Source organism: Schistocerca nitens, chromosome 11 (assembly GCF_023898315.1).
Source record: "Schistocerca nitens isolate TAMUIC-IGC-003100 chromosome 11, iqSchNite1.1, whole genome shotgun sequence".
NCBI classification, from domain to species: domain Eukaryota; kingdom Metazoa; phylum Arthropoda; class Insecta; order Orthoptera; family Acrididae; genus Schistocerca; species Schistocerca nitens.
The window spans coordinates 67,219,877-67,246,444 of NC_064624.1; the positions used below are offsets into that span (position 1 = coordinate 67,219,877).

The following is a 26,568-nucleotide window of genomic DNA, read 5'->3' on the forward strand; positions in this document are numbered from 1 at the left end:
GAGTGGCAATGGACTCATGCTACTTGCTCCAGTGAAGTTCATCATCTGATGACTACCTATGCTTGCAAGGCAATAGAATGACGCTGCGGAGCTGCTGGCAGTATTACAAACTCATCTTCCCATCTATAATTATGAGCCACCTGGACTCCCTACACTGCCTAGCTGTATGTCCAGATTGGCGACACCTGAAACAAACAGCTGCCACAGATCCAGTATAAAGGGCTAAATACCCAAGTAAATTGCACTGCATGAAACACACCATCTCTAAGCATTGATCTATAAATAACTCTTAAGCTAAGGGATATCTACCAGTTTTTCCAGCCTCGCAAAAGAAACTCTACAGTTATCATGACCCTTAACTCTTGCCCCTTGATTATCACCAGAACACAACGAACAGTCTCACTCAATATGATGAAGATATCACAGGCTGTCGTTTGAATGTCATGCTGCAGTGGATGGTACACCCTCCACTATTCACTGATGGTGATGACAGCTGTCCTGGCACTGCTCTGTAGAGTGCATGCATGTCCAAAGGAACTTCCCTTCATAATTCAGAATATCACAAGCACTACAATATTGTATTTATAGGCAGACTTTCAAGTAAAATATATCCTATTTATGAGAATATACATAATGGCAGTTCAAGCACAGGATTTAGATGCATGGTTGATGAAATGTGGTAGTTCATGTCTGGATATGAATTGTGCTCTAATAGCCGAATGGTAACTGCTTATGATAAATTCAGTTTCAAGTCGTGGTCTGGCACAAATTTTCATTGTCATCATTCCATTATACAGATGGTGGTAGTCCATATTTGCAGTTCTGAAGTGCAATTTGCAGCACTCTGTACACAGACATGCCCCAGTCTGGTGAAGGCTTGCATGTGGCTCTTTGTACCCTGAGATGCTGGTGTCAAGCTGAGTGATGGACAGCCTACAATGGGCTGTGGTCTTGGTATCTGTGGCACACTCCATGTTTTGCTGCAGCTGAATTATGCAGTTGTGAACACCTGAACTCAGGTGAGGTTTACATCCACCACAGGATTAAGGGAAGATTATCGTGCACTGGATGCAACCCACTGCACTCTGGCACACGTCAGACAGCAGGTCAGCAGGACTGTGGCATCAAGACATGCAAGGAGACGCAGTGCAGGCCTGATACAGTCTCAAATCACTGGCTGTAGCTATCAGTGACCAGTTGTCTCATCGTCTAGCATCATGGTGGTGTTGCTGGACTCTGAAGCATTCCATGTCAAAGCCCTATTAATATCTCTCCGCAGCACATTTGCTGCACTAAAACACCACACACAGTCATACAGCAGGCAACAAGAGTCTTGCCCTGGTGTGATGACATTGGTCGATCCGCTACAGTTCTTACTGCTGCGCAGTGAAGTTTTCTGCTGAATATGGTTAGCCTGTCTTGCAATCCTTCTGTGTTAATGTTAGTCTGACCCATGTGTCACCACATCGTTTTTACTGACCAGCAGCTACTACTACAATACTCGATGGTGACTTCTTCATTGTTGTTATACTAAAAATAGATAGTGATACAATATATGCAAATGCATATGTATTACATAATATACTTCTAACATGTGGGTAATGTGCACTCAGCCATCGATTAAGCACTCAGTATCTCAAATTATTTTCGTGAAGCTACCAAATAAATTTCATTACATCCAAACAATGATGTTGAAAAGCTTTTGATGTGGTTCATAATGAATGCCAATATGAGATTTTTAGAAAAATACCTCAAATTATAACATATGATAGTTGCCAATAGAAGTGAAACTGTTCTACTTGGAAGCAAAATATGGCACACTAGAAATATACAAGGTGTTCTTTACTCAAATGTAATTCACAGGGGATATTAAGAATTTTGCAATAGAGAAATTAACATACGTAAAAATTATTTGTTGCATAAATGCTTTCTTGTATGGGGCTACTTTCCGTCAGATTTAACACATGACACATTTTGATAACTCTAGTTACAAATTTTCTTTTTCAATTAGTGGTATATATTTCCACACATGAGATTATACTTGCACATCTATTACAACTTCTTCCATACACTGTGATCCAAGACTTGCAGACAGTAAAATGTATTTTGTAACAACCAGTTGTATGATCCACCAACACAAATCAGAGATACATTGCCAAACGATTTACTAGTCTCACCAAAGGATTTACTCTCATAATTAAACTGTTTAATTTTCTCAGATATATACTCATATAGAAGCCTAGTAACATCTGTGAGAAATCTATCACTATAGCTACTAACCATATTTCTGTCTTTTGAGTCCAGCACACATTACTGAACATATAGTAAGATAGTTCATGGTGGCCAATAATATAAATTATGAGATTTTTCTCTTGAATGAATGAAAGTGTTTCTGTTGAGCTAATCGATTATCATCTCTATGACTGGATTCGTGTAGGTTGACTAATATGTGTAGCAGCATGAGTCTTGAGAGCACTAGACTGAGTATATGATTTCCCGCACACATCACATTTGTAGGGCCTCTCACCAGAGTGTATAAATGAATGTACCTTGAGGTTACCAGGCTGTGTAAAAGATTTCTCACAGACAACACATTTGTAGGGTCTCTAACCAGTATGTATTAGTGAATGCATCTTAAGATTATTTGAGCGAGTAAACGCTTTCCCGCAAACGTCACATTTGTGTAATATACGGCCACTATGTATTAATGTATGTGACTTCAGACTACCAGAATCCGCAAAGCATTTCCCACAAACGTTACATTTATGCGGTCTCTCGCCAGTATGTGTTAATGTGTGTCTCTTGAGATGCCGTGACAGAGTAAAAGATTTCCCACACGTGGAACATTTGTGTGTCCTCTCGCCAGTATGTATTATAGAGTGAGTTTTAAGAATACCAGACCGACTGAAGGATTCACCACATACGTCGCATTTGTGTGGTCTTTCTCCAGTGTGTATTAAGTTGTGTTTCTTGAGTGTACCAGACTCTGTGAATGATTTTCCGCAGACTAGACATTTGTGTGGTTTTTCGCCAGTATGTGTTAATACGTGCCTCCTAAGACGACTTGAGTCTGTATACGATTTCCCACACACGTCACATCTATGTGGTCTCTCGCCAGTATGCAGAAATGAGTGCAGCTTGAGATGATACGCCATAGTGAACGATTTTCCGCATACGGCACATTCGTGGGGTCTCTCACCAGTATGTAGAAATGCATGTCGTCTTAGATCGCCAGCCTGAGAGAAGGCTTTCCCACATACCTCACACTTGTGTCGCCTTTCGCTAGCACATACTTTTGAGTAACTCTTCAGACCACCAGAATGACTAAATGATTCCCCACAAACAACAGATCTGTCTGGTCTGAGACTATCAACAATAATAAAGGATGTGTTAGAATTATCACACTCGAGAGCCCTCTTGCCAGAACACATTACTTTGCAGGCGTGGAAACTAGCACATTCATTAGAAAGTATAGTACACTGATTATATTCTCCTTGACTAATTTCTCTCTGCACCATTGAATGCTCGCTAAGGCTCTCATGGGTGAGAAATACATCACCACACCTCATACAGATATGTGCAGGTGGCTGAACACCATCAATGTGAATGAACACATGCATTATGAGATTGTATTTTGATGAAAAAGTTTCGCTGCATGAACTGCATGTGAAGTCTTGAATTTCTTTTTCCTTTAAGCAGTTACTACTTCTATTGGATAATGCACTGTTCTGCAAATTTGATGATTTCTCTGCAGCAAAGTCCAGCTTATCACCAGTCACTCCCTGCAGATGTATTTCTTCAAATGCAATGCTACCAGTCTCACTAGTCGTTTTAATCATCCTGAAACATGATGAGAAGGGTAGTAAATATAAAATTTGCTAGACTCAGAGAAATATAATTCCATCACCCAACAAATTCTTAATTACAATGGGAAAATCTTTCAAAAATATGTATACAAATATTCACATTCTCTTATTGTTTATAGGCTCAGTATATTTCGTTTGTAGCCAGATCCTCCACAGTTATTTCAAAGCCTGTGCTGTTTAGAACTGCATTGCATTTTGGCTCGATATACAAAAGCTGCTTTATGAAAATCTCAATGAAAGTAAGGCATGTAGTCAAGCTAACTGTAGTATGTGTTATAACATTCTGTACATGAATTGCGTTTCTATGTTGTGTAGGAATTAGTGGCAGCGAGTCCATGCTATACAGTCATGTATTTAGTGTTTTATGTTCAAATTAGCAGCAATATGCCCATGGGTAGAGTATGTACTAATTCAAAGTATAATTGTTCTACTATTCAGTACTAGTCTTATGATGTTCTTTGAGTGTTACTCATAAATATTCCACTGCACTCAATTACTGTGCTACAGCCTAACATGTATGGTTTGTGTCATTAAATGATGGTATGTTGCTCCATTGATACTTTGGTCACATCTTAGTTTTGTTGCTCATGGTAACTGAGAAATAGTGAGTTGTGGTAATTTTGTAAAAATTATTTGAGACATTAAAATTGGGATGTTTAACCATGTGCTGCTGAATGCAATTCAATATATCAGTACAAAACAATGACATTGCAAGGGAATAGATGAGGGGAATAGCCTTCAAGCCTTCCCAGGTGCACTTACATGATTTCAAGGTATCTGGAGATAATGCCTCGGAAGTTGGACAGCACAGATCAGCTCAAAACAAGAAAGACTGGAGGAACCCATAATCAAAGCTTTGAATGAACTGTAGCAGAATTTAAGAAGCAAGTCCAAATTCGAGGAAAGTGGAAATGAAGCATAACCAAGCAGTACTCACACAGATTCATGTGTGCCCTATTTTTTGGGACATATTTATAAAATCCCTTCCTAAATACTGGAAACTTGTGAACAGCTAACAAGCATTATGGTATACACAGACAATGGGCTGGTTTTTGTCAGAGCAGTTTCCAGAGCACAGATAGGAAACAATATGGTGCAGTGCCAGTGCTTTTGCGACAAGCTGCATGTGGGAGTCAATCGAAAACTTGCATACACCTGAAAGGAAAACTGTATAACACATACACGATGACTATTACACTAAACCACATGTAATAAAAAACCAGGAATAATGTGCAAGGTTGCCAGTATTGCCACAGTTTAGTAAATAACACAATCTGACACAGTGAGACAGTAACATGTTGATATCCTGACGACTTTAGTCTCACTTGGAGCCAGTGTCTGGGCACATGAACTCAGACAAAGAGAGCCAGTAACAATCTTAGGAAGAATACAGAGGGGAATACCCCTCTGACTCAGAGGTGCATACAGAAAAACGCCAATGGAGTCTCTACTGCTAATTCTATGAATATGCCTCATAGATCTGCAGATTCTAAGGAGGACCCATTTACTGGCTGCAAAGAGGAAACACTGAAAACATGGAGTGAATAACTAAAGATATTCGAGCCAGTAAATGTGCAGTACAGATATGTGTAAACAAGGATTATCAGTTACACTGAAGGGCCAAAGAAACTGGTACACCTGCCTAATATCATGTAAACGCTCCCTCAAGCTAGCAGAAGTGGTGCAATACGATGTGGCATGGACTTGACTAACATCCGAAGTAGCGCTGGAGGGAACTAACATCATGAATTCTGCATGACTGTCTACAAAACCACACGAGTATGAGGCGATGGAGATCTCTTCTGTACAACACATTGCAAGGCATCCCAGGTATGCTCAGTAATGTTCATGTCTGGGGAGTTTGGTGGCCAGTGGAAGTGTTTAAACTCAGAAGAGTGTTCTAGGATCCACTCTGTAGATATTCTGGATGTTTGGTGTGTTGCATTGTCCTGTTGCAATTGCCCACATCTGCCCCAATGCACAATGGACATGAACGGATTCAGGTGATCAGACATAATGCTTCCGTATGTGTCACCTGTAATAGTCGCAGCTAGACATATCAGGGGATCCATATCACTCCAACTGCACACACCCCACACTATTACAGAACCTCCACCAGCTTGAACATTCCCCTGCTGACACGCAGGGTCCATTGGTTCATGAGGCTGTCTCCATATCTGTAAATGTCCATTCGCTTGATACAATTTGAAACGAGATTCGTCTCACTAGGCAACATCCAGTCATCAACAGTCCAATGTCAGTATTGACAGGCCCAGGCGAGGCGAGGCGAAAAACTTTTGTATCATGTAATCATCGAGGGTACACCATTGGGCCTTTGGTTACGAAAGCCCATATTGACGTTACGTTGATTGATTTACATGCTGACACTTGTTGGTGGCCCAGCATTGAAATCTGCAACAGTTTGAAGAAGGGTTGCACTTCTGTCATGCTGAATGATTCTCTTCAGTCGATGTTGGTCCCGTTCTTGCAGGATATTTCAATGGCTGCAGTGATGTCAAAGATTTGATGTATTACTGGATTCCTGATATCCACAGTACATTTCTGAAATGGTAACATGGGAAAATCCCCACTTCATTGCCACCTCAGATATGCTGTGCCCCATTGCTCATGCACTGACTATAACACCACTTTCAAACTCAGTTAAATCTTTATACCCTGCCACTGTAGCAGCAGTCAGCAATCTATCAACTCCACTAGACCCTTGTTGTCTTATACAGGCATTGCTGACTGTAGTGTCATATTCTGACTGTTTACATATCTCTGTATTTGAATAAGCATGTGTATACCAGTTTCTTTGGTGTATCAGTGTATATGGACAAATGAGAGTGTTGGTTATAGGTTTTGTTGATTTCTGCCAAATATTAAAGAGTGACATAGACTGAATCACTTAATTCCTTTAAATGGTTCTGTCCGTTTTCCCACAGCCCTTTATCTATACAGATTCAAGTGCAAGGAAATTTAAAACTGTGTTTCGTTAGACTGTAGCAGTGTTTCATCATTCTTCCTTGTGGGAGCTGAGATCACTACTCTCAATGACACAGATTTGAATAAAATTCCGCAACCCAGGGATGAATATGACATTTACCAGTATTTTTACAGAATTCACTCTTAAAAAGAACTGCATGTATATATCACTCAATTGGTCACAACCCAACAATCCAAGAACAACAACATGCAACAGCACAGGGAGTTCGAATGCTTGCCACAGCAAGGACTAAACAAATCTTGTGAGAGCAGCTATAATACAGCTCTCTCATATCAGGGTTGCCACAAGTTTCCCCAAGTGAAATTCCCTTATATATCCCTGACGTCCAGACAAGTTTTAGTATTTTTCCCTGGCAAATTTTGAGATCTCAAGGGTAAGTAAAGACATAAGTTGACAAAAATGTAAGGATTTCTATATTTTTAAATGTGTGAGCAACAATCTTAAGGACTAACAAGGACATCTTTTGTAAAGGACTGTTTTTAGATGGAGATGTAACGCCAAATGGTATACATGTACGATTAAGACCACTGATGTTATTTTATTTCAATAAAACGAAACACATTTGGTGACAGACATATGCATTTCGTTGGAACTGTAATACAGATTTGAAATGCCTTCACTGATTTCAAAAATAACCTCAGAAAAAAGTAATCCCCTTGAAAGAAGTGTATAAGGCCAGGATGAGTTGTGTAAAACGCCACTATAGGTGACTGTCAATAAAATGTCGGTTCTACTATGTTCATTATTGTCAGTTATTACCCATTGTGTTCTGTCTATTATTTTACAGGTATTGTGTGGTTTTTCTTTCAAGAAACACACAAGTACATAGCATACAAACTGCCAGCGACAAACAAATTTTTTTCTTCCTATCGTCCACACTTTCTAATATATAAACTGCTTTTGAAGTGCCAAAACGTACTAGAATAGTACAATGTACATGTGGTGAGACAGTCACAATTCCTGAAATCCATGATTTCCTGCTGAGGAACACTGGAGTCCTGGGTCCAAGGATAAACCACAAAAATCCGCAGCATTATGCCACACACAAACAGATCTAGCCTGCGGGCAGATCAGTGAGACCGTATTTGACAGACAGTGGTTGGTAGATGAGAGATGCAGAAATGACGGGCTTCAGATTGGCAGGGCCAATCCATTAGACATACCCACAGAAATGGCTAACGTTTTGGCCCATCATGGAACTCCACACAAGTGCCCAGATATTCACATTTCACAGACACCACGTTGATGAAATGAGACTGTGGTATTCAGCAACAGATAACTTGTTCAAATACTCTGAGAATCAATATTAATGAGAATAGGTAGCAATTCACTGTGAAGATGATTGCAGAGCCTTAAACAGGCACATAGAAAAGATGATCACACTCTCACAACTAAATTTATGGCCATAGCCTTAGTTGGCAAGTAGGAGCACACACACATTCACACAATCACTCAGACACAACTCATGCACACATGACCTCTGTCCATGACTTGCATCAACAGTCTCTGAGAATCAATATTAATGAAAATAGGTAGCAACTCACTGTGAAGATGATTGCAGAGGCTTAAACAGGCACATAGAAAAGATGATCACACTCTCACAACTAAATTTATGGCCATAGCCTTTGTCGGCAAGTAAGAGCACACACACATTCACACAATCACTCAGACACAACTCATGCACACATGACCTCTGTCCATGACTGTTGCATCAACAGTCTCTGAGAATCATATCCAAACAAACGACTTCTCACATCCCCCTGCCTCTCTTCAACAGCTGCTAAGCTAGTGGCACGAAGTGGTGGCAGCACTGACTGCAAGCTGAGGGGAGTGGTCTAAAGAGAATAAGCACAAAGAATGAGGGAGTAGGGAAGCAGCGCACATACTCAGCTGCACCCAGCCTGTGATGATGCATGACATCTCAGTAAACAAAAGATTTCGTCTACTGACACAAAAATTAGATTTTCACAGTATATTTTCAAATTTTCCTCATACTTCCCTGACACATTTGAAATTCCCTGATTTCTAGAACTTGTGGCAATCCTGTGTACGTAGATCATTAAGAGAAAAGCAAAAGATGGTCTTTCTGCCCCTCTCAGCTACCAACCACTGACAATTGTGGTGGTCTGTTAAGGGATAATTTTGAAAGTTCTGCATCAATGCCTAAGACACAGAGACATGGCCCCAAGTGGAGATAATTTGCGCTGAGTGTGGGTGGAGTTTCTTTGTTCTGTACCAGATGTATGTATTGTCATCTGATTGCCTGACAGTGCAATACAACTGTACAACACAAATTAACTCCAGTGGCTAGAAACTGCATGTCATCAGGTCAGTGGCTGAAACTGAGAAGTATATTAACAACTGCATATCTTTTCACAACCCTCATGTACACAACATCTAGTCAACCACAGACATTTGATACAACAACACTAGAAAATAAATGGTTAATAATTAATTATCAGTTAACATATGACACATGTAGAGTTGGAGTGGTGCACAGCCAACATTGACACATTCAGTGTAATTGGATGTCTGTATTCAAAATGACACCCTCTTTCCAGAGGTGAAGTTACATAGTCTGCATTCAAAATGACACCCTCTTTTCAGAGGTGAAGTTAAATAGGCTTTAAGTTCTTTTTTACTTTCAGGGTGCAGCACTTCCTTACAGTTGTACAAATTCTCTTTTTTTCAGTTCCATAGTGAAACTAGTCTATGCTATTGTGAGAGAGTGATTTAAGCAGTAAAGATATTGGCACTGGCCGTTTTAAGAGATAGAACATGAACCATACAGTGACAATAAATCATCTGGTGTAAACAGAAAAAGGTAAAATGCGAAATTCACATATCTGAGTAGATTTAAAATAAATGCTTATAGCTCCATCATAAGTTGCATTGAAAAGTATCTTCCTTATATCTTGATGGTTATTTGTTTCGGACACCTCAGCCCATTTTCAAACCATCCATAAATGTAATAAATACCTGTGATAGCCTATGTACGAGACGCATCCAGAAAGTAAGTTTCCCGATATTGTTTCCTTTAGAATAGATGTATTAGCCTCGCAAATGCTCATGAGCAACAGATCTATGACGTGACAAGCAAATGCTGTCTGTACATGTCCCACCTGGTGCCAGTGCAGCGCCAGCAGTGCCCAGAAATTGCGTCTTTTATTCGTTCTCCCACCGCCTGTGAGGTTCAGTCAGTGACAAGATTCCTTAATGCACAAAACATAGCACCGATCGAAATTCATCGTCAGGTCTATGGGCAGAACGTCATGAGCAAACATATGGAGCCTTGATGGTGTTGGCTTTATCCCAAAGATCGTCAAAGTGTCCAAGAGGAAAAGCAGAGTGGGGTAATGTCCCTCATCAATTATTACCTGGTTGAGCTAATTCAGCAGGGCATCCTGCAGAATCGTCGCTTCACTATTATGGAGCTCAGCAACCATTTTCGCTGACATTGCGATCCTTGTTAGATAAAATTGTCAGTAAGCACCTGCTGTTCAAGAAATTGTGACCCAGACAGGTGCCAAAGAAATGACATTCGAGCACAAAACGAAATGTTCTGGAGCAGCACTGACATTTCTGCAGTGGTATTATGATGGTGGTGACGAGTTTCTCGACAGGATCGTCATGGGCGATGAGTCATGGATTTCTCACTTGACCCCAAAACCAAGCAGCAGTCAATGCATTGGCAAGACAATGGATCTCTGGTCAAGATGTATCTGTGCAGAAAGAGATGTGCACTGTGTTACGGACCAGGAAGGTCATTCTGCTCATTGACTTCCTGCCCAGAGGTGAAACAGGGAATGCTGACTATTGCTGTGAGACAATGTGGAAATTGTGACATGCCATTCAGAACAAGACGCATGGAATGCTTACTGCAGGTGTTTTGCTGATCCATGACAATACTCGTTCCCATATGGCTTGATGCACAGCAACTGTTTTGCAGAAGTTTGGTTGGGAGCTGTTTGATCATCTAGCATACATTCCTGGTCTTGCTCCCTGCGATTTCCATCTTTTCTTGCACCTCAAGAAATTCCTGTCTTCTGGCCAGCATTTTGACAATGATGAAGAGCTGAAAATGACTGTCACATGCTGGTTCCATTCACAGGCGGCAAATTTCTACAACACAAGAATACAAAGTTGGTCCCACTACGTGAAAACTGTCTCAATTCTTTTGGTGACTAAATCGAAAAATAGCTAATATTTCTGTACCTGTTGCCAATAGATTTTTCCATGTAACTATGTTGTCCTTGGTTTAAAAGAAAAGGGAAACTTACTTTCTGGTCGGGTCTCGCACAACAGTAAATACACCACACATTTACTGTCGTTGAGCCAGCCATAGTGCCACTTTGATCATCACTGCAAGGGGCATTTTTGTACATAGGCTATTACCTGTAGTTGTTAAAGTTACAGATGATTTGAAAATGGACACACTTGTCCAAAACTAGTCACCGGCAAGAAACAGAACAGATACTTCTCAATGCAACTTATGACGAAGCTACTACCATTTGTTCCAATTATAAGACATCTTGTGGACTAGTTTTCACCTGCAGCATTATGCAAGTTCTTAACTGAGTACATATGTTATTTACGCAAGGTGAGTCAAGTATGACTTCCCAATATTGGAACGATATAGAAATTAACCGAGATAACACAGAGTCTGTAGATGTGCCACTTAGTAGCAAACAACCTCGAGTCTGATTCACATAGTCCATCAGTACCCTACTGCGCCCCCAGGTGCGTCAGCGTAGTGCATAGTTGTGTCGACTACTTTCGCTGGTGTGGAGTGTGCTCACTGTGGGTTTTGGTTTCATGTAAGTAACTCTGCAACAACTTGCCGGCGTAAATTTCACACCAAATACGCCAAAGAGCCTCCAAGTAGGCCTAAAATTTACTCTTGCCACAAAACTATGTTGAAACAGGTTGTTTATTGTGGTATGATAAATAATGTTGATGATTATGTCGAACAGTTTAGGGAGAGCTTTGCTTCCAGTCCACAAAAATGAATGCGACATGCATCTTGTGAGACTGTCATTCCACAAAAGACTGTTTGGCGAGTACTGCCTACACACACTTGAAACCATACAGATTCACAATGGCACAGCACATTAGTGATATAGATAAGGTTGCTCGTCAGGAATTCTGTGTTGAAAATGCAATGGACAGAGGACGATAAGAAATGCCTGAATACAATAATCTTTAGCGCTTGGTCAACATTTCAGACCAGTGGTATTGTGCAAACGTACAACTGCAGAATATGGGGCAATGAAACTCCACATGCAACCCCAGAGCACATCCCTGATACCCCTATAGTTAATGTGTTTTGTGCCCTTACCGAACAGAAAGTGTATGGTGCATCACCTCAAAGAAGTTCGAGGTTTTCTCGATAATCGATTCACAGGTCGTTGGATTGGCTGTGAAGGGCCAATCCCACAGCCACTTCGCTTTCCAGACTTGAGACCACTGGATATCTTTCTCTGGGGTTTCATTAAGGACCTTGTGTATGTTCCCCTCCTACAAAGCAAATTAGCCAACCTGAAAAATCGAATCTACGCTGCCTCTGATAAGTTACTCGCAACTTACTGCAATGAATGTGGAAAGAAATTGATTGTTGGTGGGATGTTTGCTGCATCACAAATGGTAGTCACATCGAATCAAAATGACACTTGACACTTTTATGTGAAACCTGAAGTTGTTTGCTACAAAATGACATACCTACTAATTCTGTAATTTATCTCAGCACATTTCTATATCATTCCAAAGTCGTAAAGTCCTTTTTGACTCACTGTGTACAAGGTTCAGAAAATAGATTAAGAAACACAACTAAAGCTAGTCCAATTTTAAGTACTTGTTGGGTTTTACAATATATTTCGTTATGGAACTACACTTTAACTTTATTCTGATACTGTCATCTACAGTCCTAATATTGCTTTGATGCAGTTCTCCATGCTACTCTATCTTGTGCAAACTTCTTCATCTTCGACTAACTACTACCACCTACATTCATTTAAATGTGTTGACTGTATTCATCTCTTGGTCTCCCTCTACTATTTTTAACCCAGACACTTGCCTCCAATATTAAATTGATGATACCTTGCTGTCTCATAATGTGTGCTACCAACTGATCCTCTCTTTTACTCCCATTGTGTCATAAATTCCTTTTCTGCCTAATTCTATTCAGCACTAACTCATTACTTAGGTGATCTATTCATCTAATCTTCAACATTCTACTGTTGCATATCATGGCAACACACCAAACAAATACCTTCAAAAGGACTTCCTAACAGTTAAATCTATATTCGATGTTAACACATTTCTCTTCTTCAGAAATATTTTGCTTCCTATTGCCAGTTTACATTCTATATCCTCTCTACTTCGGCCATCGTCAGTTATTAGTTATTTTGCTGCTCAAATAGCAAAATTCATCTAATACTTTAAGTGTCTTGTTTTCTAGTCTAAATCCCTCAGCATCACCTTATTAATTTCGTCTACATTCCGTTATCCTTGTTTTCTTTCGTTAATGTTCATCTTATGCCTCCCTTCAAGGAACTGTCCATTCCGTTCAGATGTTGTCCCAAGCCTTCTGCTGGCTCTAACAGTTACAATGTCATCATCAAACATCAAAGTTTTAAATTCTTCTCTCTAAACCACACTCTTCCAAACTGTGCCCCTGGGGTGTTAGCGCCCGCGATCGCCAGAGACGAGCACCCCAGGTGGATTCGTATGTTGTTGCAGCGGCCAAGCCGTGTCACTTAGCTGATCATGTGGTTCACCCGCTGTGCCTCGCCATGCCACTGCACGCGCTCTTCGTACGGAAGACAGTCCACTGTGCCAGCAGCTGTCAAAAGCATTGATACAACACAAAACCATTAGTCAACGACGTAAGGCTACAGTGGATCTAGATGGATGATCAACAGCACCAGACAAAAAAAGAGCAGCGCGTCCGCACTATTTAAACCAAAATGGGTAAAAATTTCTTTTGTACTGCTGTCGAAAATCATGCCAAATGTTTAATATGTAATTGGAACCTTACGTATTTAAAAAAAGAGTACTAAATTGAACGGCACTTTCATACCTGTCACAAAGATCTGTTCGAAAACTTGTAGCAAGAGGCTGGTTCAAATGGCTCTGAGCACTATGGGACTCAACTGCTGTGGTCATAAGTCCCCTAGAACTTAGAACTACTTAAACCTAACTAACCTAAGGACAGCACACAACACCCAGCCATCACGAGGCAGAGAAAATCCCTGACCCCGCCGGGAATCGAACCCGGGAACCCTGGCGTGGGAAGCGAGAACGCTACCGCACGACCACGAGATGCGGGCTGTAGCAAGAGGAATGTCAGTCAAAAGCTTGATGAACTGAAAGAAAATTTCAAGCAGCACTACAGTGAAGCACGCGTTTCCTATCGTATGGATTTATTATTTATGAAGATGATAAGTAAAACTATATTTTATAATCTGATATGTCAGTTAGCAACGTGCCAGTTATCAACTGTCAGATTGTCAGCAACACGGAACATTTCTTTTCGCTTAATTTTTATATTTGGGTTGCATTAAATCGCGTCGCACAGACATAAGAAAAAGTTTCACGCGCGTTATTTTTTGCCACTTTCTGAAATGCCGTCACGAACACTCTCTTGGACATCAAAGTGTCATTAATAGTCATTCTTTGTTTTAGTGTATTTGTTCCGATGCATGCGAAAACATATGTTGTTGTTTGGTCTATGTTTTCAATTAATTAAAACGCAAATATTCCAATAGATAAAAAATTATTTTGCGACCAGATTTCGCTGTACTTGCTGGCGTCTATGACCGCTTTTCGGAGGAACTGGGGAAAACACACCTAAAACCAATCTTTTTTTTTTGTTAATCTTTTATGTAGATTTCAATGAATGAAACAATTAATTGTTAAAATGATAAAAATGTTTTAAAAACAGGATTGTACACAATTAATCGTAAGGTTTTTTTGCAATGGTAGGAGCAGGAAACAGGTGGACAAAGTTTGTGAGCAATTTACAAATGCTCGCTGAGAATTGCGAACATGGGGAAACCCTTTGCTGCTGCGAATCTCATCAAGGAATGCCTGGTCGACTCGGCGGCTTGTATTTGTCCAGAAGACCCATGGAAAACTTTGAAAAAATAGCTCTTTCGCCTCAGACTGTTGCTCGCCGAGTCGAAGATATGGCCTCAGATATGGAGCAGCAATTAATGGAACGAGCGGAAAACTTCGTTTCATTTCCTATCCCTCTTGACGAGTCAACAGACACTGCGGACATATCTCAGCTCGTCATATTCATTCAGGGTGTCGACGACAGTCTGCATTTCACCGAAGAATTTCTCGACCTTAAACCATTAAAAGACACAACCAAAGGTTTGGGTATTTTTCTAGCCATGGAAAACGTGTTCGAGTCAATGCGTTTAAATTGAGATCGCCTGACCAGTGTAACAATGAATGGAGTCCCTGCGGTACAAGGGATACGCACTGGATTCCTGAGTTATGTCAGGTCAAAAATGTCTGAAGTCGGCTGTTCCTTATTCGCGGCAGTCCATTGTCTGATACACCAGGAGGCACTGCGTGAGAAGACTGTCAATAAAAAAGAAGTTATGGACACAGTTGTTCGAACAGTTAATTATCTTCGCTCGCTTGGACTCACACATCGCCAATTTAAAGAATTTCTGGCCAATATCGAAGCAGAATATCCGGGCATCCTACCGCTCCTAAGAGGGAAGGTGCTTCATCGGTTTTCCGCCTTGAGGGACGAAATCAATACCTTTTTGGAAATAACAGGATGTCCAGAAGGGTTACTTGTGATCCTAATTGGGTGGCGAGTTAGGCTTTTTTAGTGATCTAACTGGTCATTTAAATACTTTGAACATTTCACTCCAAGGCGAAACTCACTCTGTTGTTGATTTAGTGCAGACGATTCAAGCATTTTAAAAAAAACTTATTTTGTGGGAAAAGCAGTTGCACGAAGAGAATTGTGGACACTTACCTACATTAGACAGCATTAAAGAAGATGTGGATTTTTTAGATTATGTTCAAGACATTTGCGAATTACAAGAAGAGTTTGAAAACAGATTTTTGGAGATAAGTGAGTTTCAACCAGCCTTAGATATATTTGTTCGCGAGTTCCTTTTAGCACTCATGTGGATGACCTCACACTTTTCGTTTCTTAGGGTCAACTACCACTTTTCGCACCATTCTGATATTTTTTCTAAATCGTTTTACAGCGTCATCTGCAAACAGCTGAAGACGGCTGCTCACATTGTCTCCAAAATCGTTTTATAGATAAGGAACAGCAAAGGGCCTATAACACTACCTTGGGAAACGCCTTAAATCACTTCTGTTTTACTCGATGATTTTCCGTCAATTGCTACGAACTGTGACCTTTCTGACATGATATCGCAAATCCAGTCACATAACTGAGACGATATTCCACAAGCACGCAATTTCACTACGAGCCGCTTGTGTGGTACAGCCTCAAAAGCCTTCCAGGAATCATGGAATACGGAACCGTACTGAAATCCCTTGTCAATAGCACTCAGCACTTCATGTGAATATAGAGCTAGTTGTATTTCACAGGAACGATGTTTCATAAATGCGTGTTGACTGTGTGTCAATAGACCGTTTCCTTCGAGGTAATTCATGAAGTTCGAACAAAATTTATGTTCTAAAATCCTGCTCCATACCGACGTCAACGATATGGGCCCGTAATTTAGTGGATTACTCCTATTACCTTTCTTCAACATTGGTGTGACCTGTGCAACTTTCCAGTCTTTGGGTACGGATCATTCGTCGAGCGGAGGATTGTATATGATTGTTAAGTATGGAGCTAATGCATCAGCATACTCAGAAAGGACCCTAACTGGTATACAGTCTGGACCAGACGACTTGCTTTTATTAAGCGATTTCAGTTGCTTCACTACTCCAAGGATATTTACTTCAACGTTACTCATGTTGGCACCTGTTCTCGAATCGAATTCTGGAATATTGTTCTTTCTTTTGTGAAGGCATTTTGGAAGGCTATATTCTTATTTGGTCTTACCTCATCAGCCATTTTTCACTTTCTGTCAACCTCATTTTTTAGACATTTCAATTCCCTCTCAACTGATTTCTTTGCTGCGTTTTTTTATATTTTCTCCTTTCATTAATTACTTTCAATAATTAAATTCAGCGTCTCCTCTGACATACAAGGATTTCTAGTAGGCCTTGTCTTTTTATCTATGTAATACTCTGTTCCATTCACTACTTCATCTCTCAAAGCTACCCATTTGTCTTCTGCTGTATTCCTTTCCTCTCATGCAATCAGCCCTTGCCTAAGCTCCCTCAGAACTCTCATGATACTCTGGTTCTTACAGCTTATACAGGTTTCAAATTCTTAATTTACTAGCTTTTTGCTATTTCTTCAGTTTTAGTCTACAGTTCATAACCAATAAATTACAGTCGCAGTCCACATCTGGCCTAAAGAACCATATTAAAGTTTTAAATCTGTTTCTGAAGTCTATGTATTACAATTATATGATCAATCTGAATCTGTGCGATGTCTCCAGATCTCTTCCACACATGCAACCTTCTTCTATGATTCATAAACCAACTGTTAGCGATGATTAAAATACTCTCTAGGCAATATTATACCAGATATCTTCCTCTTACATTTGCTTCTCCCAGTCTATATTCACTACTGTTTTTCTTCTCATCATCTTCCTACTATCGAATTCCAATCCCCCATCACAATTAAATTTCGTCTCCGTCAAGTATCTTAATGTCTTTCATCTCATCATATATTTCTTCTATCTCTTCATCATATGTGGAGCCAGTTGAAATATAAATTTGCACTACTGTGGTGGGCGTTGACTTTGTGTCCCTGACACTGCAATCCTTATGGTGATAATAGTACCTTATCTGCATTTCTATCTTTTAATTCATTATTAGATCTACTCCTGCATTACCCCTATTTGATTCGGCATTTATCACTGCGTGTTTACCTGACCAGAAGTCCTGTTCTCCATGCCACCATCGTCCACTAATCCCCACCATATGGAACTTCAGACTACCCATTTCTCCCTTTTTTTATATTTCCTAACCTACCTGCCTGATTAAGGGATCTAACATTGCACTCTCCAACCTGCAGAACACCACTCTTGTTTCTCCTGGTGACAACATATTCCTGAGTTGTCCTCACCCAGAGATCCAAGTGGGGGAGTACTTTACCTCTGGATTATTTTACCCAACATTATATTCCAGTGAAATATAGGTTTTTATTCATAGTTTAAGTGACTGCTAGTACTTCACCCTGAGAGCATAAAATATGGGGGAATGAAGCTGAGTGGTCAAGAAATATTTGGAAGCCACATCGCAATTTTGCAAAACAATACATGAATAAAAACGAAATGTTTATTGGGTGCACATAGTAAAAATTGCTACAATGAAGGTGACTGTTGACTGTGATGCAACATGAAGACTTCTTACATACTTTTCCACTTGAAAAATCTGTAAAAAAATGCAAAGGAACTAATGACAAACGGGTATAAACTGGCTGATGATAAAATGATTGTGATTTGCAAGACAGAACACTTTACCATTAAACTGACAACTTCTGCTGAGTAACTGTCAAACCTTCCCCTAAACTATGGATCTTGTGAACTGGAGTTGGTTGAATGTCTCAATGATATGGACAGCTGTAATGTTGGTGCAAACACAATGAAGGAGTATCTGTGGAGAGATCAGGCAAATATAATTTTTTAAGGCAGGCAGCAAACTTTCTGTAGTTACAGGGACAACGAACAGATGGTTGACCAATCTGCTGTCATAACATTAGCCAACATAACCCTGCTGTGTTGGTACTGGAAACGGCTGAAAGCTAGTAGAAACTACAGCTATTATTTTTCTTGAAGGCTTGCTGCTCTTGAGTGTCTTTAAATGATGATGGCATACTGTTGGGTAAAGTATTCTGGAAGTAAAATAGCTCCACATTCAGATCCCAGGGTGGCAAATACTCATAAGGATACCGTCAACAAGATAAAAAAGACTGGCATTGTAAGAGGTCACAACATGATCTCTTAGATCCCTTAATTAGGTAGATACACTATATGATCAAAAGTATCATACATTTTTCATATGAGGTGCATTGTGCTGCCACCTACTGCCAGGTACTCAATATCAGCGACCTCAGTGGTCATCAGATATCATGAGAGAGCAGATGGAACTCATGGAATTTGAACGTGGTCAGCTGATTGGGTGTCACCTGTGTCAAACGCCTGTACACGAGATTTCCACGCTCCTAAACATCCCTAGGTCCACAGTTTCCAATGTGATAGTGAAGTGGAAATGTGAAGGGGCATGTACAGCACAAAAGCACACAGGCTGACCTCATCTGTTGACTGACAAATACCGCTGACAGTTGAAAAGGGTCGTAATGTGTAATATACACACCATCACACAGGAATTACAAACTGTATCAGGATCCACTGCAAGTACAATAACAGTTAGGTGGGAGGTGAGAAAACTTGGATTTCATGGTCAAGTGGCTGCTCATAAGCCACACATAACGCCAGTAAATGGCAAATGACACCTCACTTGGTGTAAGGAGTGTAAACATTGGACGATTGAACAGTGGGAAAACATTTTGTGGAGTGACAAATCACGGTACACAATGCAGTGATCCAATGGGAGGATGTGCATATGGTGGATGCCCAGTGAACATAATCTGCCACCATGTGTAGTGCCAACAGCGAAATTCAGAGGCGGTGGTGTTATGGTGTGGTCGTTTTTTTTCATGGAGGGGGCTTGTGCCCCTTGTTTTGCATGGCACTATCACTGCACAGGCCTACATTGATGTTTTAAGCACCTTCTTGCTTCCCACTGTTGAAGAGCAATTCAGGGATGGCGATTGCACCTTTCAATATGATCGAGCAGTTGTTCATAATGCACAGTCTGTGGCAGAGTGGTTACATGATAATAACATCCCTGTTATGGACTGGCCAGCACATAGTCCTCAGCTGAATCCTATAGAATGCCTTTGGGATGTTTTGGAACACCGACTTCATGGCAGGCCTCACTGACCGACTTTGATACCTCTGCTCGGTGCAGCACTCCATGAAGAATGGGCTGCCATTCCCAAAGAAACCTTCCAGCACCTGACTGAACGTATGCCTGTGAGAGTGGAAGCTGTCACAAGGGTAAGAGTGGGCCAACACCATATTGAATTCCAGCATTACTGATGGAGGGTGCCACGAACTTTTAAGTCTTTTTCTGGTGGGTGTCCGGATACTTTTGATCACATAGTGTAGGTCAGAGATCTTAAAAAGAGAAATATACAGGTTGAAGTTAGATACTGTGGGGATTAGTGAACTGCTGTGGCAAGAGGAGCAGAACTGTGGGTCAAGTAAGCACATGCTTACAAATGCAGAATCAAATAGGATAATGCAGAAGTAGATCTAATAATGAATGACAATGACAGCAATGCAGATAAGCTCCTATGATCACCATAATGAAAGCAGCATCATAAACACAATAAGACACAAATTCAGCATCCACTACAACAGTACAAGTTTAAATGCTAAATAGCTCTGTAGAAGATAAAGAGACTGAAAGACAATGAGAAAAAATAAATTATCTGGGTAGTTAAGTGAGAGGAAAACTGAATTATGATAGAAGAGTAGGATTCAATAGTAGGAAAATGAAGTAAAGGGGAAATAGTAGGATAATATGGACTGGGGGAAAGAAGTGAAAGAGGAATATACCTGATAGAATTTCACGCAGAGCATAATTTAATCATTGTTAACACTTGAGTTAAGAATCATGTAAGAAAGCTGCAATGTGGAAGAGCTTTGGAGACATTGGAAGGTTTCAGATTATACAATGCTAGTACAGAACTTTAAACTGCAGGACATCTACAAGGGATTGCAAAGAGATAAGATATGGGATGGGGGTAAGTTGAAACCAGAAATAACTGAAAGGAAGCACTGGGCTACATTTGACTAAAACAGTGAAAGAAGAATGGGTAACTTAGGGAAATGAAATAGTGAAGGCAACTTATGATCAAATATGTCTAACGGAAACCCTTGGATGGCACAGGAGATACTGAATTTAACTTACAAAAAGAGAAAATATAAAAATTCAGCGAACAAAGTAGGGGAAAAGCATTAGGAGTGTCTAAAAATGAGATTCACAGAAAGTGTGAATTGGATGCACATGAATAGCTGGAGGACAAATGCAAGGCTGTAGAAGTTTATATAACTAGGGGAGAGAGATATACTGCCTACAAAAAAATTACAGAGCTATTTGGAGAAAAATTACTCAATTGTACAAATACCAAGAATTCAGACAGAAAGGCATTACAAAACAAATAATGGAAACCTGAGATATGGAAGGTTTATATAGAGGTAGTTTGTGTGGAAAACTAACTTGAAGAAAATGTTATAAAAAGATAACAGAATGCAGATGAAGATGTGATGGGAGATACAGTACTGATCAAAACAAGGCTGGAGCAGATATATTCCATCAGAATTACTGAGGATCAACTCACGAGAAACCTATTCCACTTGGTCAGCAAGATGGATGAAACACACAATATGCCCTCAGACTTCAACAAGAATACAATAATTCCAATTTCAAAGAAAGTAGGTGCTGCTAGGTGTAAATATTACTGAATTATCAGTTATGCAGACTGGCTACAATATGGATAGATTTTCTAAATAAGAGCAATTTTTTAATGTTGACAAAAAGTTAAGTGTTGTGCAATCTTTTCTGAATGTATTTGTTTGGAGTGTAGCTTCATATCAGAGTTAATTGTTGACAATAAGCAGTTCAGGCATGAAGAGATTAGAAGATTTTAAAATGTGGTGCTATAGAAGAATGATGAAGATTAGAGGGGTAGATTCTGTAACTAGTGATGAGGTACTGAATCATATTAGGGAGAAATGAAATTTATTGCACAAATGGCTAAAACAAGAGATCAGTTGATAGGACACATTCTCAGGCATCACGAAATTGTCATTTTGTATTGGAGGGAAATGTGGGGGTAAAAATGGTAGACTGAGACAAAGGGATGAATATAATAAACATGTTAATATCTGTGTAGCTTGCAGCAGTTATTCGAAGAAGAAGAAGAGGCTTGCAAAGTATAAACTAGAATAGACAACTGTATCATAGAATAATAATAACAACAACAACAACAACAACAACTACTACTACTACTACTACTACTACTACTACACTCCTTTACTGCCCGTCAGAAGCATTCATCATTACACTAACCTGACTAGTGGTGGTACTTTAGCTGTTAAATCCCTTCCACTCAGGGTATCCTCAAATAAATAATTTAAAAGCACATTGTTTCCACAAATAGCAGAGGACAAATAGTCTACACACCAGAGCTCAGAATCCCTCAGCAAATCTAATTCAATCAAGCTCAGACTGATGCCTCAAATGCTCCTAACTACCAGTAATACTTATTATCAAGTGTTTTGCTTCAATACTCATTCTTATTATTCCACCTAAAGCTCACTATGATACCCCTTGTTTACAGACATCCTATTAGCCCTATGAACCAGGCAGTGGATCAAATATATTAATTCTCACAAAGACACTATACATTCTATTACAACATCTTAGAAGACTATGGAAGCAAGAACTAATCTTCCTGTAAAAAGAATATGTATTATTGACTGCAGATCTCTTGTCCAAAGCCAACTGTAAAACCTGAATCTGGAACTTCAGCTATGCTATGATATTTATGCTAGTGACTTCTTACATGTACACCCAATGATTTAATAGCTGAAGACAGATCTCTGATTCATTGAAAACCATAAGTGGTTACCAGTGTAGCTGGGAAGTGGGAAAGAGCAGGCAATGAATTTAAGTCCACTGAAAAAGAATCTGATCAGAATGTGAAACATGTCTGACATATTAAACAAGTGAGGGTACCACCTGACTTGTCAGCAAAAAAAAAGGGATGAAAACCTGACAAAAGCCTCATTTTATCAGCTATGTATTGCCTCAGTAATAGTCAGGAAATCTGAACAATCTGCAATAAATCAAATATTGCAGCTTCATCAGTGGAAGACAAGAAGCATGAAAAACAAACATATTTTAAAAGCTCTGTCTCAAAATTTCTTGGAAGACACAGCTTGGAAAATCACCCATAATAGTTCCGTGTTACATTTGCTGGTGACATACAGACCTGATGCCTTTCAGGACGATGACATTGACTCTTGGATCAACAATCATCATATTTATTTGACAACTGATATTATCAACCTACAAGACCTAGAAGGATTTATACATTCAATAAAATGGATATATAAGCAATCGTGAAGTTTCCCAAAACTAAACTAGGTCACTTTGTCAATTGCATGACAGACAAACAGTGGCTTCAGACAAGTTAATGATTAATCAAGCTCTAAAATAATATGATAATATGTAACTATCTGAGTACTCAAACATGGAGACAATTTCTTCTCTTTTGATGTAAAGAGTTTCTTAAGTCACAGTATACACTGTATATTAAATATAAAGAACACTAAAACAATATACAGGGATAGTACCAAAAACAGGTCTCCTGAATTAGTGCAACTGCTGGTCACACTATTGCATTTGCAACATTCTCTCACCTGCCTCAACTCTACTCACATATAAGCTATCACTATGCCTACTGGGATGCTGAATCTGTGATCATCAGCTTTTTCTAAAGGAATTCCAACTTGCTGCTACCAACAAGTGTAAGTTTGGATAGTTGTTTGGATCTTGTACATGAAAGATGTTTAATCTATCAAAGTTAATTCTGAACCAATTCCTAAACTATGCAGATTCATACTTGGATGACAAAAGTAATTGCAACTGATATGGAAGTTTTACTGTCAGTCACAGTAGTGATTTGAATTAATGACAGACAGAAATGAAAGAGTGTTAATTACTGATGAGACAGTCTCAGGGGATGAAGAATTCTACATCATGGTCAGATGACCACCCGATGGTCTAATTTCTCCAAGCACTGTTTGTAACATTTTAACTGAAAGTTTTGGCATTAGGCAAATAAAAAGAACAAGTTTTAGGACTTAACTGTCACAAGGAACAAGATCTCGGTATTTCAGTTCAACCCTGAAATCAAACACCAGTCACAGCACTGACAGCATTCCTTTCTGCCCAAATTACAAGCACTGAAACACCATCTCACAGTGCAGTCAGGGTAACTCTGCTTTCAAGAGAGAAGGGGGTATTTTTGTTAAATTTCATGGTCCTATTTAGTTGGGTGATTCAGGACTGGAGACAAGAAACACAGAGTTCAGGCCTTCTCCCTGGTAAAACTTGCCTGCTCTCCTGTCAAACTATCACTATCCTGCAATAATTTCAATGAGACATAATGATCCACACTGTCTGCATCATGGATTGGAGATCACTGAATGCCATTCACTCAGTTTATAATTTCAGACAATTTCTCTGGAAGACATTACAGTGCTGAAAATGATACGACAGATGAGACGAGATTCAGGACCAACATTTCCTGAATGACAAATCGGCACATTCGGGTAATTTGGGTACCCAGAATTACTTCCACCAACTACAAAACTGCACTGGCTGAAATGATGATAATTTGTAGAAACAGATAAATATTCAAACTATAACATGATGAATTAAATAATCAAATTAAATGTTTCTTGCCATTAGGAATTGGAAAAGTACTTTCAAGTTCACCAAATAGAATCAAATCTTCATAAAAACATGTATTCCATAACAGAATATAAATGAAATATGAGGAAAGTATAGAAAAATTTAATCACAGAACTACTTTCAAGATGCTATTAACCCTTAACTGCTATCAACCATCTCTCAGACCGCTACTAATTTTTGTGTCGAGATATTTCTCACACCCCTGCTAAGCCAAATGGTCTCTTCCATGTACCTTCCTATTGGATGTGAAGCTATACGTGCCAGCATTCTTGCATTGTTGCTGCTCTTTGTTTCGTAATTATTAGCCTTGAGAGGTCTCACAGACATACCATAGTGTTTGCGTGCCGCGTTTTTATTGCATGCTACTGTTTCTCCATGGCGGGGAAAGGTGGGCCTTCTGTGCAACGTGTGTTATGTGAGACATGTCTTCACTTGCAAGATGAGCCTCAGACACCAAAATCGAAAAACATGCACCTTTTGCCCTCCTCGTATGAAGAGGAAAACAAGGTATCCATGTCAACAGCATAGTGTTCCGATTTGTTTGGAGGGTTCCAGGAAGGTCTGCGTGAAGTGTTTGCAGGTGGAAATTGACTAAAGTATGATTCAGTGGCACATGAGAACAAGTATTTAGTTTTTACATGTAATTTTAAAAGTAAAATGGAGGCAAAGTTTCTCCATTCATAGACTTATGGACTGAAATATTTGCTCTACATTGCAAAGTGAGTCGTAAACTGAAAGCTGACTTCGCACACAATTTATCATAAGTCATGTCGGTTTTTTCTACCTAGTTATATTGCCAATTTGTAATATAATCCCTCTGATGAAAATCTGTGTGTGAGTAGAGAGGTAACTATTTGCTGTTATTTTCGTAGCTCATAAAATAAAAATATACTCCAGATTTTGCTTTGTTTTAATTGTAGAAGTGTTTAAAATACCACATGTTTAAAAAAATCCAATTTCTGCAAAAGCCATTGCTAAGAAGTGTAATGAATGACTGGAAGTCAAGAAACTATACATATTTAGCAAAATTCTGGTTTAATATACAAAATAGAAAAATGCGGTCTGTGAGACTCCTCCATAGTAATTGTGTTCCTGTGAATGACCATAGTAGTTAAGGGTTAAATTATAGTCACATGTTAAGGAGGTCAATTACAAAAATATTGATATCCAGAGCTAAGTAGATAAAACATTTTTGAAATTGTTACAAACTTACGAATACTGATCATAACAAACTATTACTGAAGTATCTGCTTACTGATCTTGACCTACTTGTGGCAGAAAGATGTGTGTGCAGAACACAACAGTAGTAACAGTTTTTGATGTATTTTTTTGCATGGCAAAAAATGTTCAAATGGGTGTGAAATCTTATGGGGCTTAACTGCTAAGGTCATCAGTCCCGAAGCTTACACACTACTTAACCTATATTATCCCAAGGACAAACGCACACACACACACACACACACACACACACACACACACACACACACACACACACACACACACACACACACACACACACACACACACACACACACACCCTGAGGGAGGACTCGAACCTCCGCTGGGACTAGCTGCAGAGTCCATGACGGCAGCGTATTAGACCACTCGGCTAATTCTGCATGGCTGCATGGTAAAGCTATATTTACTAGCACAGGAACGTGAAAACAGCCATCAGAGTATGGTGTTGGAAGGAAGAAATGTTGGTATCAACATTTGGAACAATTAATTAAAGCTCAAAAGGTGTGCAATGCAATCCAAGTCAAGCAACTAGTAAAGCAATGGCTAAATTCAAATCACTGTTGTTGCGAGAGTGGACTAGGTGGCTGGGAATCTATTTTTGGAACAATGAACATTATTACCATGTTGTTTCAGAACTACAATTCATTAACTTTGCTGAAAATTGGAGCAAAAAGATTAAGTGTAGTGCATGGACTATGTTTCACTATCAGACACATGCTCAGAGGAAATTATAATTGTTGACATTCCAAGGTTGACGTAAACAAGTTTTATATAAGCTCA

The 26,568-nt window shown here is 39.5% G+C and overlaps 1 protein-coding gene across 2 annotated transcripts in view; it reads right to left on the minus strand.

Moving 5' to 3' along the window:
• LOC126212924 (zinc finger protein 99-like) overlaps positions 1 to 26,568 on the minus strand; it is a 245,526-nt gene that overhangs the window by 70,087 nt on the left and 148,871 nt on the right. The window contains exon 8 of one of the 2 annotated variants that reach the window (XM_049940428.1): positions 1,828 to 3,840. The exons of the other annotated variant lie outside the window; for it this stretch is intronic. Coding sequence (XP_049796385.1) covers positions 2,607 to 3,840 — 1,234 coding nt within the window. The 3' untranslated portion in view covers positions 1,828 to 2,606. Of the gene's footprint in view, positions 1 to 1,827; positions 3,841 to 26,568 lie in introns of those variants that run through there. 2 annotated transcript variants of the gene reach the window in all.